At 46.3% G+C, this 14966-nt stretch overlaps 1 protein-coding gene across 1 annotated transcript in view; it reads left to right on the top strand.

Annotated features, from left to right (window-relative positions):
- Positions 1–14966, top strand: part of EMID1 (EMI domain containing 1) — a 34931-nt gene that overhangs the window by 12034 nt on the left and 7931 nt on the right. The window contains 11 exon segments of the mRNA XM_070951091.1: positions 538–641; positions 1588–1674; positions 2857–2918; positions 3960–4104; positions 8558–8665; positions 9110–9247; positions 10438–10518; positions 11703–11782; positions 11784–11835; positions 11838–11932; positions 13011–13055. Of these exon segments, the coding sequence (XP_070807192.1) occupies positions 538–641; positions 1588–1674; positions 2857–2918; positions 3960–4104; positions 8558–8665; positions 9110–9247; positions 10438–10518; positions 11703–11782; positions 11784–11835; positions 11838–11932; positions 13011–13055 (997 nt within the window).

Genomic DNA, 14966 nt, shown 5'->3' with positions numbered 1-14966 from the left:
TGCCTTTGCTCCTCTTTTAAGCCTTATGGGAGGGGCCAATCATCTCCAGGCCTTACTCCCGAGTCGTCCCTTTTGTTTTAACTGTTCTTGCCTTTTGGCAGCTCTGCGCATGCGTGCAGTGGGAACAGACTCCCCCTGTTCCTCTGCCTCGCTGAGGTCCAACTCTAGAGGCTCCGGAGGCAGCACATCACTCCCAGATGGCTTTGGCCCCATCTCTGCCTCTGATGCAGAGCCCTCATCTGAGCCTTCCCCAGACTCCAGGACTGGCCCATGTTCCTCCCCAGCCTCCTCACTGTCCGACTCTGTTGCTAGCTCCGCACTGCTGGCAGACCACAATAGTATCTTCTCACCCATTCCATTATGCCGGCTGGGGAATTCTAGGAGTTAAAGTCCACGAGTCTTAAAGTTGCCACATTTGGATAGCCCCCTGCCTAAATGCTTGGGTTCCTGCTCTCCCTTTCGGATTCTCCCTCCGGGCACAATTTTCCGGGGTCATTCCTGTCCCTTGAAGTTGCTTGCTCTTGTTTTGTCCTCCAGCTACAGGACGGTGATTCGACCGACGTACAAGCAGGCATACAAGACGGTCACCGCTCTGGAGTGGAAATGTTGCCCTGGGCATTCGGGAGCCAACTGCGAAGCAGGTACCGACACGCGTGCAACCTCTGGGGTCCCTATTTTTCTACTTGCATTGTTTATGTGCTTTCGAACTGCTAGGTTGGCAGAAGCTGGGACAAGGAATGGGAGCTCACCCCATTATGCGGCACTAGGGATTCGAACCGCCGAACTGCCGACCTTTCGATCGACAAGCTCAGCATCTTAGCCACCGCGCCACCGCGTCCCTTTTAATTTAGTGTTGTGGCCCGCCAGCGGCCTGCACGGATCGTGGCTGATCCCGACAATGAGGAGGCTGGCGTGGTGTTGCGCGAGCAGCCGGCGCTCGCGTCGGACAGCGAGGAGGCTGAAGAGGATGTGGTGCCAGAGGCAGAGACTCAGCCAGGGCCTTCAGAACCTCCAGAGGCTCCTTCCAGTGGGGAGAGCGAAGTGGAGGAGCCTCTCCTCAATGCTCGGGCACGCAGGGCTGCCAAGAGGCAGGAGTGGCTACTCAGGAGGAGGAGGTTTACTCGAGAGTAGGGCTTGAGGATAATTGGCCACTCCATTAACCTATTTAAGTCGCATGCAGCTAGTGCTTTCTTGCTGGAAACAACTCGTATTTATTATCAGAGTATTTTGGTTTATCATATCTTGTTTTCTGGGCTGATTGCCAACTTTTCCTGGTCTTGTTTATTCTTGCTACTTAATAAATTTGATAAGGATCGTTGGTATGTGTCAATATCCTCGGGAATCAGAGCTGGGGCAGAACATTTATATGGACTTTTACAACAGTATAAAATAAAACCTTCGAAGAGTCAACGAAATCACCATGGGCCATAAACCTAATCACACAATCATGGCTTATTCAATAATCCACCTTTAAGCCCCGAGTGCCGTTGTAACAGGCGTTAAACACATGGTTGCAAGTTGAGAGAAAAATGTGACTTATGTCCTTCTTCACACTTTTTTTCTTCTTCTTTTGTTTTTTTTTTCCAGACCCCGTCAGCTACCAAGATACTCCAGGTGTCACACAGGGGATCCCTGCTGTGAGTAGGCTGCCCATCCGACCTGCAACCTATTCCGGTGAGGGACATTTTATCTTTCCAATTTCCAACTCACAGGAGCCTTGTAAATAATTTTCCCCCCAAAAAATAATGTTTTAATTTTGCTCCCTGGGAAAACACAAGTTCGAAAGGAGACGAAAGGAAGATGGGCTGTTTAGAAATAGGAAGTATACCGTATTTTTCAGCGTATAAGACGCACCTTTTTTGGGAAAGGAAAACAAGAAAAAAAAAATCTGCCTCTGCCTCCCAGCAATTTGCCTCCTTGCAGCAAACTGCAAACAGACTGTTTCAGTTTCAGTTTCAGTTTCAGCACCACCTGATTAGCACAAGACAAATTTTAAAATTGATTTTAAATTGGGTTTTAATTTTGGGTTTTAAAATTCGGCCAAAACTATTTAATGATTTTAATTAATTTTAACTAGATTTTGTATATTTGTATTTTAATTTTGGCTGTACACTGCCCTGAGTCCTTCGGGAGAATATTATTATTATTATTATTATTATTATTATTATTATTATTATTATTATTATTATTATTATTATTATTATTATTTTATTTATATACCGCCCATTCTCCCGAAGGACTCAGGGCGGTGTACTAATATTATTATTATTATTATTATTATTATTATTATTATTATTATTATTATTATTATTATTATTATTATTATTATTATTAAATACTACCTCTGGCTGGCCCCAGAGTGGGCTGGGAATGGAGATTTTGCAATATCCTTCCCCTGCCACGCCCACCAAGCCACGCCCACAAAACCGGTAGTAAAAAAAATTGGATTTCACCAACTGGACAGAACAGAATGGAATAGAATAGCAGAGTTAGAAGGGACCTTGGAGGTCTTCTAGTCCAACCCCCTTTGCTCAGACAGGAAACCTATCCCATTTCAGTCAAATGGTTATCCAATCTCTTCTTAAAAACCTCCAGTGATGAAGCACCCACAACTTCTGGTGGCGAGCTGTTCCCCTGGTTAATCGTCCTCAGGAAATTTCTTCTTAGTTCTAAGTTGGTTCTCTTCTCAATTGCTTTCCATCCGTTGCTCAGGCGCTTTGGAGAATAACTTGATTCCTTCTTCTTTGTGGCAACCTCTGACACATTGGAGCATGATGCATGATTTGTCTGTCCTGTCCAGGAAAATGTTAAAACTCCTTTTTTTCCCCTCACCCGTTCTCTGTTTTGCCTCCGAAGGTTGTTTCAACTGCAGCAAATTCTCTGAGCTTTTGGCGAAAGTCAATCTCCTGGAAGCCAAGGTTAGTCTTTTACTAAAAATTATTAATAATTATTAAATTAATAATTTAATAATTATTGAATTATTAAAATTCAATTATTTTAATTTAGAACTGTATTGCTGAGCTGCCTTGGAGAGGAGCCAGGAGTGGGCTTCAAAAATTTTAGCAGAGGGGTTCGCTGCCTGGTTCCTGGGTGGGCGTGGCCATGGTGGGTGTGGCCTAGTCGGCCTCCTGCACCACGGGGAGGGGGGGCCTTTATGCCCTCCCTGTCAGGGTGGCAATTAATCCCATTCCGCTTTTGGGTAATTGCACCTGGATTAGAGAACGGATCGTGGCTTTTTCCTTGGGGTATACTTTAAGAAAATAAACCCGAGATATATTCTAATAAACATATTTTATTATAAAGAAAGTGAAAACAGTCTTACTAGCTAATTAATTACATCTTGGCAGCGTTCCTGCCTTGCCTCTTGGCGGGCGAACAAAAAAAAGTTAGAAGAAAATGAAAAAAAATGTGGAAGAAGGAATGTGAACATGCGCAGTGGCTTCTGAGATAAGAGTCAAATCAGTCTACCGTAAATCTCAGAATGGGAGCCCAGCTGACAGATACAAAAAATGGCAGTGACAAGAGTTACTCCAGGCTCTGGAGGCTTTTCTCGAGCCTCCGGGAGGGCGAAAATGGCCTCCCCAGGCTCCAGAGGCCCTCTGGAGGCTGGAAACAGGCCCGTTTCCGGCCTTCCCGAACTTCCTGTAGGCCTATTTTTCACCCTCCCTGAGCCTCCGCGAGCATCCTGCACTTACCTGCATCCAAAACAGGCGGCATGGGGACTACTGGAAGGGGAGGGGAAAGGAGGGGTGGGCGGAACCAGCCAGGAGTGGGATTTGGGAGTTCTCCGAACTGCCCAGAATCTTAGCTAGAGGTTCTCTCGAACCCCTATGAACTCCCAGCAACCCACTCCTGGGAGTAGCTGTATTTGTTAAAGCCGGAAGCCTCTCCCGCAGGAAGGAGGACATGGAGGGGGAGACAATGGCATGATTGAATCCGTTCCTTTTTCTGGCCCACAGGTAGCTACGTTCACGGCAGGTGAATCCGGTCCTTCGGCTGTATCTCGACGATGCTTGACCGCCACGGGCGATGCTGCCCCCGACCCTTTCAATCTGTGGGCCTCTCAGGCCACGCGAGGAAAACCCGGAGAAGAACGCGAGACGGGTGAGTGAGTGAGAAGGAAGGCTGCCTGCAATGGGTGTCTGTGTGGTACGTTCACCAAAGTCAAGTTGGCAGTTCCCACTGATTTATTGTCAGGTTTTCACATTTACAACCTTTGCAGAAGAATAGGAAATTGAATAGGAATAAGAATTTAGAATTTAGAATTTAGAATTTAGAATTTAGAATTTAGAATTTAGAATTTAGAATTTAGAATTTAGAATTTAGAATTTAGAATTTAGAATTTAGAATTTAGAATTGAACTCAACAGAAGACAACAGAACAGAATATTAGAAGAGAATCGAACTCAACAGAAGACAACAGAACAGAATATTAGAAAAGAATCGAACTCAACAGAAGACAACAGAACAGAATATTAGAATAGAATCGAACTCAACAGAATACAACAGAACAGAATATTAGAAGAGAATCGAACTCAACAGAAGACAACAGAACAGAATATTAGAAGAGAATCGAACTCAACGGAACACAACAGAACAGAATATTAGAAGAGAATCGAACTCAACGGAACACAACAGAACAGAATATTAGAAGAGAATCGAACTCAACGGAAGACAACAGAACAGAATATTAGAAGAGAATCAAACTCAACGGAACACAACAGAACAGAATATTAGAATAGAATCGAACTCAACGGAACACAACAGAACAGAATATTAGAAGAGAATCGAACTCAACAGAAGACAACAGAACAGAATATTAGAAGAGAATCGAACTCAATAGAACAGAGCAGAATATTAGAAGAGAATCGAACTCAACAGAAGACAACAGAACAGAATATTAGAAGAGAATCAAACTCAACAGAACACAACAGAACAGAATATTAGAAGAGAAGAGAACTCAACAGAAGACAACAGAACAGAATATTAGAAGAGAATCGAACTCAACAGAAGACAACAGAACAGAATATTAGAAGAGAAGAGAACTCAACAGAAGACAACAGAACAGAATATTAGAAGAGAAGAGAACTCAACAGAAGACAACAGAACAGAATATTAGAAGAGAATCGAACTCAACAGAAGACAACAGAACAGAATATTAGAAGAGAATCGAACTCAACAGAGGACAACAGAACAGAATATTAGAAGAGAATCGAACTCAATAGAACAGAGCAGAATATTAAAGAGAATCGAACTCAACAGAAGACAACAGAACAGAATATTAGAAGAGAATCGAACTCAACAGAAGACAACAGAATATTAGAAGAGAATCAAACTCAACAGAACAGAATATTAGAAGAAAATAGAACTCAACGGAACACAACAGAACAGAATATTAGAAGAGAATCGAACTCAACGGAACTCAACAGAACAGTATATTAGAAGAGAATCGAACTCAACAGAACACAACCGAACAGAATATTAGAAGAGAAGAGAACTCAACAGAAGACAACAGAACAGAATATTAGAAGAGAATCGAACTCAACAGAAGACAACAGAACAGAATATTAGAAGAGAATCGAACTCAACAGAAGACAACAGAACAGGATATTAGAAGAGAATCGAACTCAACAGAGGACAACAGAACAGAATATTAGAAGAGAATCGAACTCAACAGAAGACAACAGAACAGGATATTAGAAGAGAATCGAACTCAACAGAAGACAACAGAACAGAATATTAGAAGAGAATCGAACTCAACAGAAGACAACAGAACAGAATATTAGAAGAAAATAGAACTCAACGGAACACAACAGAACAGAATATTAGAAGAGAATCGAACTCAACAGAACACAACAGAACAGAATATTAGAAGAAAATAGAACTCAGCAGAACACAACAGAACAGAATATTAGAAGAAAATAGAACTCAACAGAAGACAACAGAACAGAATATTAGAAGAGAATCGAACTCAACAGAAGACAACAGAACAGGATATTAGAAGAGAATCGAACTCAACAGAAGACAACAGAACAGGATATTAGAAGAGAATCGAACTCAACAGAAGACAACACAACAGAATATTAGAAGATAATCGAACTCAACAGAAGACAACAGAACAGAATATTAGAAGAGAATCGAACTCAACAGAAGACAACAGAACAGAATATTAGAAGAGAATCGAACTCAACAGAACACAGAACAGAATATTAGAAGAAAATAGAACTCAACAGAACACAACAGAACAGAATATTAGAAGAGAATCGAACTCAACGGAAGAATAGAAGAGGAGAGAAGAGAGAATTCTTTATTGGCCAAGTGTGATTGGACACACAAATGCAGAAGCTCACAGTGCACATATAAACAGCAGGTAAGTAAAAAGTTGGTGAAAGTCGAAGGGATCCAAGGAGAAATGTGGGGTGGGGTCTGCTTTCGAAGAGGTGACACGGGGGAACCTCGTGTGTGTGAGAGACCCCAACCCGTGTTTGCCAGTTTGCACAGAGCTGGAGCAACATCCAGGCATCTCCCCCACCCCTAGGATTAAAGTGGGACGGGGGCTGGGGGCCAAATAATCCACTTCGGAGTGTCATCTCCAGCTGCCTCCGGCCCCCTCCCCAGATTCAGGGTTGTATGAGGACTGGGGAGCGTTAAGCTGGAGGGGCTGGGACGGAAGACGGCTGCACCGGGTGGGGTTGGGGGGGCATCGGGGACTGTTCGCCTCTCAGCTCCGGTGGGCACTGGTTTCAATTTCTGCAGCTGGAAAGATTTATCTGCTCTCCCCCCCCCATCCCCACGACCCCCTCTCTCCCCCCCTCCCTCCACTCCTTCACTGCAACACAACATATGCTTCTGGTTTGGTGTGAAAGCACTGACAAAAATTGATCGCCGGCCTCCATTTTGCACAAAGGGAGAGCCGGGAAGGGGTCGGTGGGTGGGTGGGTGGGATGAGCAAGGGCTCCTGTGGGTGGTGGTGGGGGGGCGTTAAGGGGGGAGGGGGCTGCTCTGTTTTCCTCTGGACAGGATGGCGAAGGGAGCTTGGTCTCTCGCCCAACGAAGAAGAAGTAAAAAAAAAAAACCGCCACAACTACACAATGCAAGAATGTGACCGATTGGGGAGGGGGCTGCCTGAATTCAATTTACAACCCCTTCCCCTTCCAACTCCTTCTAATTGCTTTGCAACGCAGCCTCTCCCCTGCCTTCAATTAGCTATAAATTACGTGGTAGGGGTTTGATAATTTGCTTTCGACTGTGCAAAATACACAGGGGAGAAGCCGAGATTCGTTTAACGACAGTGGCGGAAAAAAGGCTCACAAAAATCGGGGTAGAACCCACAGCGGCTTTGCTCAGCCAGAGAAATTCCGCTCCCCGTGGTCGTTAAGTGGAGAACTACAGGCTGAGCCCGGAATTTCACGTTGCTAAGCGAGACGTTTGTTCAGGGAGTGGCGTCCCATTTTACGACCTCCCTTGCCACCGCCGTTAAAGTGAATCACAGCAGCGGTGAAATTTAGGAACAAGGTTGGGATGTGAAGCTGCCTTCCCCATGGGCTTTTGCTGGTCCGAAGGTCGCAAAAGGGGATCAAGTGACCTGGGGGGGGGGGTATGCCAAAAACCGTCGTAAGTACATGCCAGTTGCCAAGCATCGTTTAATTTTCATCACGTGACCATGGGGCAGGGGTGAAATCCAGCAGGTTCTGACAGGTTCGGGAGAACCGGTAGCGGAAATTTTGAGTAGTTTGGAGAACCGGCAAATACCACCTCTGGCTGGCCCCAGGAGTGGGGTGGGAATGGGGATTTTGCAGTATCCTTCCCCCAGGAATGGGGAGGGAATGGGGATTTTGCAATATCGTTCCCCTGGAGTGGGAGGGAATGGGGATTTTGCAATATCCTTCCCCTGGAGTGGGGAGGGAATGGAGATTTTGCAATATCGTTCCCCTGGAGTGGGAGGGAATGGAGATTTTGCAATATCCTTCCCCTGGAGTGGGGAGGGAATGGAGATTTTGCAGTATCCTTCCCCCAGGAGTGGGGAGGGAATGGGGATTTTGCAGTATCCTTCCCCTGGAGTGGGGTGGGAATGGGGATTTTGCAGTATCCTTCCCCTGGAGTGGGGTGGGAATGGGGATTTTGGAGTATCCTTCCCCTGGAGTAGGGTGGGAATGGGGATTTTGCAGTATTCTTCCCCCAGGAGTGGAGTGGGAATGGGGATTTTGCAGTATCCTTCCCCTGGAGTGGGGAGGGAATGGAGGTTTTGCGGGAACCTTCCCCTGCCACACCCACCCACCAAGCCACACCACGCCCACAGAACCGGTAGTAAAAAAAAAAATTTGGATTTCCCCACTGCCATGGGGATGCTGCAATGATCGCACGTATGAAAAACACTCACACAACAGGTCAGTTTTTTTCAATGTGGCCGTAACTTCGAGCGGTCACTAAGCGAACTGTTGTAAGGTCGGGGACTCCTCGTTCCTCCAGTTACAATCCTGTTGATTGAAATCCCCAAATTGACAATTCTGAACAAACTTTACACTGAGTTTCCTCTTCTCTCTTTTTCTGTGTTCCAGGAAGGTTGGCGTCTCAAGGACCCCCGGGCCCCGTAGGGCCTAAGGGCGACGCTGGGATCCGGGGCCCTTCGGGCATTCCTGGGGTCAAGGGCCCTGTTGGACCACAGGGTAAGCTTCTTATGGGGTGCACTCCAGCGGTGAAATCCAGCTGCATTCATCCGGTTCGCCTGAGCTGGTAGGGCCGGCGGCTGGAAGCTCCTGTTTTGACCCAGGCCCAAGTAGGTATTTATTTATTTATTTAATTAATTAATTAAATTTCTATACCGCCCTTCTCCAAAAGGACTCAGGGCGGTGCACAGCCTAAGTAAAAACAGAGCATACAAAATTTAAAAACAGTATTAAAATAATTAAATATTTTGGCCGTAATTAAAACAACCCAATTTAAAATCAATTTAAAATTTAGCTCAAGCCAGCCCAGTAGGTAGTAGCTAGTGAGGATCGAACTGCTGGCAGTGGGCAGAGTCATCCTGCAATTCTGCACTCCGCCACCAGGGCTCCTTTGTTGCCGTGCTTGGCTCATCCTTCTCCATAGTCTACCTTTATTTCTTCCAGGTCCCACCGGTCCCCCTGGCCCACCAGGACGAGATGGGGCAAGGGGCTTTCCTGGAGAGAAGGGTCCCCCTGGACCTCCGGGACCTCCGGGACCACCGGCCCCCGTCGGGCCCCAAATTTCACCAATCCCAGATCAAGGTAAAGTCAGGCTGGGGAATGCTGGGAGTTGCAGTCCACGCATCTCACAGCTGACCTAGTTGTCGAACATCCGAATATTAATCGCATGAGGATGGAGATGCTGCTGCAACGGTCATCATTGTCAAAAACGGTCATAAGTCACTTGTAAGTCGAGGACTACCTGTAATTGTGTAGGGAGAGGGAGAGGGGGAGGAGGAAGGGAAAGAAGGAGAGAAAAGGAGGAGGAGAGAGAAGGGGAGAGAGGGAGGAAGACAGGAGGGAGAGAGAGAGAGAGAGAGAAGGAGAAAGAGAAAGAAGGGAGAGAATGAGGGAGAGAGAGAGGGGAAAGAGGGGGAGGGAGGAAGAGAGAGAAGGAAGGAGAGAGGGAGAAAGAGAAGGAGAGAGAGAAAGAAGGGAGAGAATGGGGGAGAGAGAAAGGGGAGAGAGAGGGAGAGGGAGAGAGAAGGAAAGAGAAAGAAGGGAGAGAAAGGGGAGAGGGAGAGAGAAAGGGGAGAGAGGGAGGGATGGAGGAAGAGAGAGGAGGAAATAGAGAGATAGGGAGAGAGAAGGAGAGAGAAGAGAGAGGGGAGAGAAGGAGAGAGAAAGAGGGGAGGGGGGAGGGAGGAAGAGAAGGAGGGAGAGGGAAGGAGAAGGAAAGAGAAAGAAGGGAGACAAAGGGGAGAGGGAGAGAGAAAGAGGGGAGAGAGGGAGGGATGGAGGAAGAGAGAGGAGGAGATAGAGAGATAGGGAGAGAGAAGCAGAGAGAAGGGAGAGAGGGGAGAGAAGGAGAGAGAAAGAGGGGAGGGGGAGGGAGGGAGAGAAGGAGGGAGGGAGGGAGAAGGAGAGAGAAAGAAGGGAGAGAATGGGGAGAGAGACAAAGGGGAGAGAGAGAAAGAAGGGAGGAAGGAAGGGAGAGAGAGGGAGGGAGGGAGGAAAAGAGAAGGAGGGAGGGAGAGAGAGGAAAGAGAAAGAAGGGAGAGAAAGAGAAGGATGGGAGAGAGAGGGAGAGGGAGGGAGGGAGGAAGAGAGAGAGGGAAAAAGAGAGAAGGGAGCGAATGTGGGGAGAAAGAAAGGGAGAGAAAAGGGAGAGAGAGAGAAAGGGGGAGAGAGAGCGGGGAGATAAAGAGTGATAGAGAGAGAGAGAGAGAATACACCTGGGTGCTCTTAATGAGATTTTCTTCATGGTTTTTCTTTTCTCTTATGCCTTTTAGGAGATTTGCTTCTCTCCAACTCCTTCCCTGAAACGGCTGTAACTGGTCCAGCTGGACCTCCGGGACTTCCGGGCACAACAGGTAAGAATTGTCACATCCCAACCTGTCCGGAAACACCGAGTGTAAAAGTCTAAATTGCTTTCGGATGTGCAATAAACGGACAATAAACATTTTATAAGCCGCCTAGGAACCTGGTTTCTGGGCAAATATATTCTTTCAATAAACGGATGGATGGAAAGCTGGAAGCCAAAGCAAAAGGGGACAAACCACAGCTGTCCGTCACCAGTGGGATGATTGAAGGGAGTTGACCTCTTCAGGAAGTTTCGGTGATTGAACATTATTTATTTATTTATTTATTTATTTATTTATTTATTTATTTATTACATGTATTTATATGCCGCCATTCTCCCGAAGGACTCAGGGCGGCGAACACAAGTTAAGGAACAAGCACAATAAAATCATAATTTAATCCAAATAATTAATTAATAGTAAATAATAAAATAGTATTTATTATTCAAGAGCCTTGAATAGTACAGGGGTTTAGTGCACCCTGTTATTAACACAGCTGCCTGCAATTTCTGCTGGTTCGAATCTCTCCAAGGCTCAAGGTTGACTCAGCCTTCCATCCTTTCTAAGGTAGGTGAAATGAGGACCCAGTTTGTGGGGGCAATAAGCTGACTTTGTATAAAAAAAAATATACAAAAGAATGAAGGCTATTGCTTAACGCATTGTAAGCCGCCCTGAGTCTCCGGAGAAGGGCGGCATATAAATCAAATTAAAAAAAAAAAAAAAAAATTAATAATAAAACATTAAGAGCTAGATCCTTCAAGATTAGACTAGGTGTCAGGGTAATGATGATTTAATAGCTGACCAGCTGCTGTAATGACCACTTTAAGAGGCTGTATATATAAGAGAGACCCTGTGAGGGCGTCTCTCTCTCTCTCTCTCTCTCCGTGTGTGCTTCCGTGCTGTAGTTGATGATTGATTGCCTGACTTTGTCTAGTACATGTATGTATATATCCCTTGTAGATAACCCACTATTTGAAAGACAAACCTCTGTTTACTGTATTTTGCTCCTGGGTTGTCTCAAAAAATAGTCACACTCTGCGCACTCTGACACTAGGGTTGGCAACTTTTAAGAGGCGTGGGTAAGAAGTGTGGACTTCAATTCCCAAGAAGTCTTCTTCAGCCCCCTTTTCTTACCACAACCGTTCAGCAGAAGTAGAAGGTTGACCAGGATATGCTGTCTTTCTCTCTCTCTCTAGGTCCTCCAGGACCTGCTGGGAAACCAGGTTCTCCAGGGCGTGACGTAAGTAGACCAACCATCTCTCCAGGAAGAAAATTGGGGAAACGGGGAAGGAATTCCCTCCGGGAAGAAGGATGGAATTCCACCGCCGGACGTAGTCTGAGACGGTGTGATGGTTTCTTCCAGGGAATTCCAGGATCACCAGGTGCTGACGGGGCCGCTGGTACCCTTGGACAGAAAGGAGAGAGGGTGAGTTTCCACTTTGGAAGTTGGGGATCCAAGCCATGTACCCCTGAAACAAGGATGGGTGGGGCACCTCGAATACCGTCGTTTTCCTTCCAGACGCCCAAATGAGCAACTGACTTCATCTGTAGCATCTTGGTCTGTGCCTGTCCTTCAAGTCTGTTGTGATACCTAGTATAGGTAGTTCTCAACTTACGGCCGCCACTGAGCCCCAGATTTCTGTGGTTAAGTGAGACATTTGCTTTGCCCCATTTTACTATACCTAGGATGAAATTGGCCCAGGTTGCCATAAGTTAATGACCCAGAGAGCCAGTTGGTGGTTTCGTGGTTAAGGCACCAGGCTGGAAAGTGGGAGACAGTGAGTTCTAGTCCCGCCTTAGTCATGAAAGCCAGCTGGGTGTCTTTGGGCCAATCATCAGGAGACGGTGAGTTCTAGTTAAGTCTTAGGCGTCAAAGCCTGCTAGATGACCTTGAGCCAATCACTAGGAGACTGTGAGTTCTAGTTCCGCCTAAAGGGTGAAAGTCAGTTACATGACTTTGGGCCAAACACTAGGAGACTGTGAGTTCTAGTTCCGCCTTAGGCGTGAAAGTCAGTTACATGACCTTGAGCCAATCACTAGGAGACGGTGAGTTCTAGTTCCGCCTTAGGCGTGAAAGTCAGTTATGTGACTTTGGGCCAATCACTAGGAGACGGTGAGTTCTAGTTCCGCCTTAGGCGTGAAAGCAGGGGCAGGCGGGATGGGAGTTGTAGTCCCAACGCTCCTTTTCAGCAAAGAGCCAGGTAGAGAGTGAGACAAATTTTGCTCCCCTTGTTTTCTAACATCTCCGCCGTGCCCTGAAAACCCACTTTTTCCAGCAAGCCGGGCTGGCTTAAGAAGAAATTTTAAATGTTTTAATTGGTTTGTATTTTTAATTTTGGGCCAAATTTATATATATTTTAATTGTTTTTAATATTTGTATTTCATGTTTTTTAATTCTGGCTGTACACCGCCCTGAGTCCTCAGGGAGAAGGGCGGTATATAAATTTTAAATCAATCAATCAATCAATCAATCAATCAATCAATCTCATTTTGATTTCTTGCAGGGGGAACCAGTTTTCAAGGGTGACCCAGGCGAGAAGGGATCCTGGGTACGTTCTGGGTGATATATCCCCCTTTCCGTCCCTCCCTCCCTCTCTCTCTCTCTCTCTCTCCTCCGTAGCTCTTCTCTCTTGTCAGTGGTGAAATCCAATTTTTTTTTTTACTACTGGTTCTGTGGGCGTGGCTTGGTGGGCATGGTGTGGCTTGGTGGGCGTGACAGGGGAAGGATACTGCAAAATCTCCATTCTCACCCCACTCCAGGGGAAGGATACGACAAAATCCCCATTCCCACCCCACTCCAGGTGGAAGGATATTGCAAAATCTCCATTCTCACCCCACTCCCGGGGGAACGATATTGCAAAATCTCCATTCCCTCCCCACTCCCGGGAGAAGGATATTGCAAAATCTCCATTCCCACCCCACTCCAAGGGAATGATATTGCAAAATCTCCATTCCCACCCCACTCCAAGGGAATGATATTGCAAAATCTCCATTCCCTCCCCACTCCCGGGGGAAGGATATTGCAAAATCTCCATTCCCTCCCCACTCCCGGGGGAAGGATATTGCAAAATCTCCATTCCCTCCCCACTCCAGGGGGACGATATTGCAAAATCCCCATTCCCTCCCCACTCCAGGGGAAGGATATTGCAAAATCTCCATTCCGTCCCCACTCCCAGGGGAAGGATACTGCAAAATCTCCATTCCCTCCCACTCCAGGGGAACGATATTGCAAAATCTCCATTCCCTCCCCACTCCTGGGGGAAGGATATTGCAAAATCTCCATTCCCTCCCCACTCCCGGGGAACGATATTGCAAAATCCTCATTCCCTCCCCACTCCAGGGGAAGGATATTGCAAAATCTCCATTCCGTCCCCACTCCCAGGGGAAGGATATTGTAAAATCTCCATTCCCACCCCACACTGGGGCCAGCCAGAGGTGGTATTTGCCGGTTCTCCGAACTGCTCAAAATTTCCGCTACCAGTTTTCCAGAACCTGTCAGAACCTGCTGGATTTCACCCCTGCTCTTTGTGCCTCGTGCCAAGAGGGACCCCTCCCCTCTCATCTCTTAACGCCATCCGTCCCACCTGCCCAAGAACAAGGATTCAGCTGCCATCCAAAAGACTTTCAGTCAGATGATGAAAAGGCAAAACAGTTGGGAGATCGTCAGCTCTCCCCCAATTTTTCATCTCGCCTTTCCAGTTTTTAATCGAAAAAATTCAAAGCTCGGGCAGCCTTACGTCCAAAGAACAGCATCTTGGGAGATGGTATATTTGGGGGAGAGAAAAAAAAAACATATTAAATATAGAAGATAATATTGGTAGCTCAGGGTTTGTGCGCTCCCAGCTTGGTAGTTTTCTTGCAGACTTTTCACGACCCAGCTAAGTAACATTATCAGTGCTAGAAGGAAGTTGCGGGAGGACGAGGAAGAGGGAGAAGAAGAGGATTTGTGGGGTCCTTGGTGCTCCCTGAGCTTGGTAGTTTTCTTGCAGACGTTTCACGACCCAAGTAGGTAACATCATCAGTGCTAGAAGGAAGGAGGAGGAGGAGGAAGAGGCAGGAGAAGAGGAGGAAGAGACTGTGGGGTCCTTGGTGCTCTCTGAGCTAGGTTATTTTCTTGCAGACGTTTCACGACCCAAGTAGGTAACATCATCAGTGCTAGAAGGGAGGAGGAGGAGGAGGCTTCCAGCTCTATTCTGATTGATTGATAATGCAATGCATATAAAAAAGCAGGCAGAGCATTCAGTATACAAGAGGCACACAAATTTTCACCCTCTTTTTGGGGGGCGGGAAGTGCGTCTTATACTCTGAAAAATATGGTCATATTTCCGCAGGGCACCAAGTTTAAGCAAAATAAATAAATCTTGAACTCTGTTTACCATAGTTTGTGAACCTCTGCCATTCGACGCAGCAGCTCAAGATTTTTTATTTTTTTATTTTTTTTTATTTTTATTTTTATATGC

This window comes from Pituophis catenifer, unplaced genomic scaffold, assembly GCF_029215685.1.
Source record: "Pituophis catenifer annectens isolate HBS135680 unplaced genomic scaffold, rPitCat1.0.hap2 SCAF_10, whole genome shotgun sequence".
NCBI classification, from domain to species: Eukaryota; Metazoa; Chordata; class Lepidosauria; order Squamata; family Colubridae; genus Pituophis; species Pituophis catenifer.
This window is presented reverse-complemented; position numbering and strand designations above follow the sequence as displayed.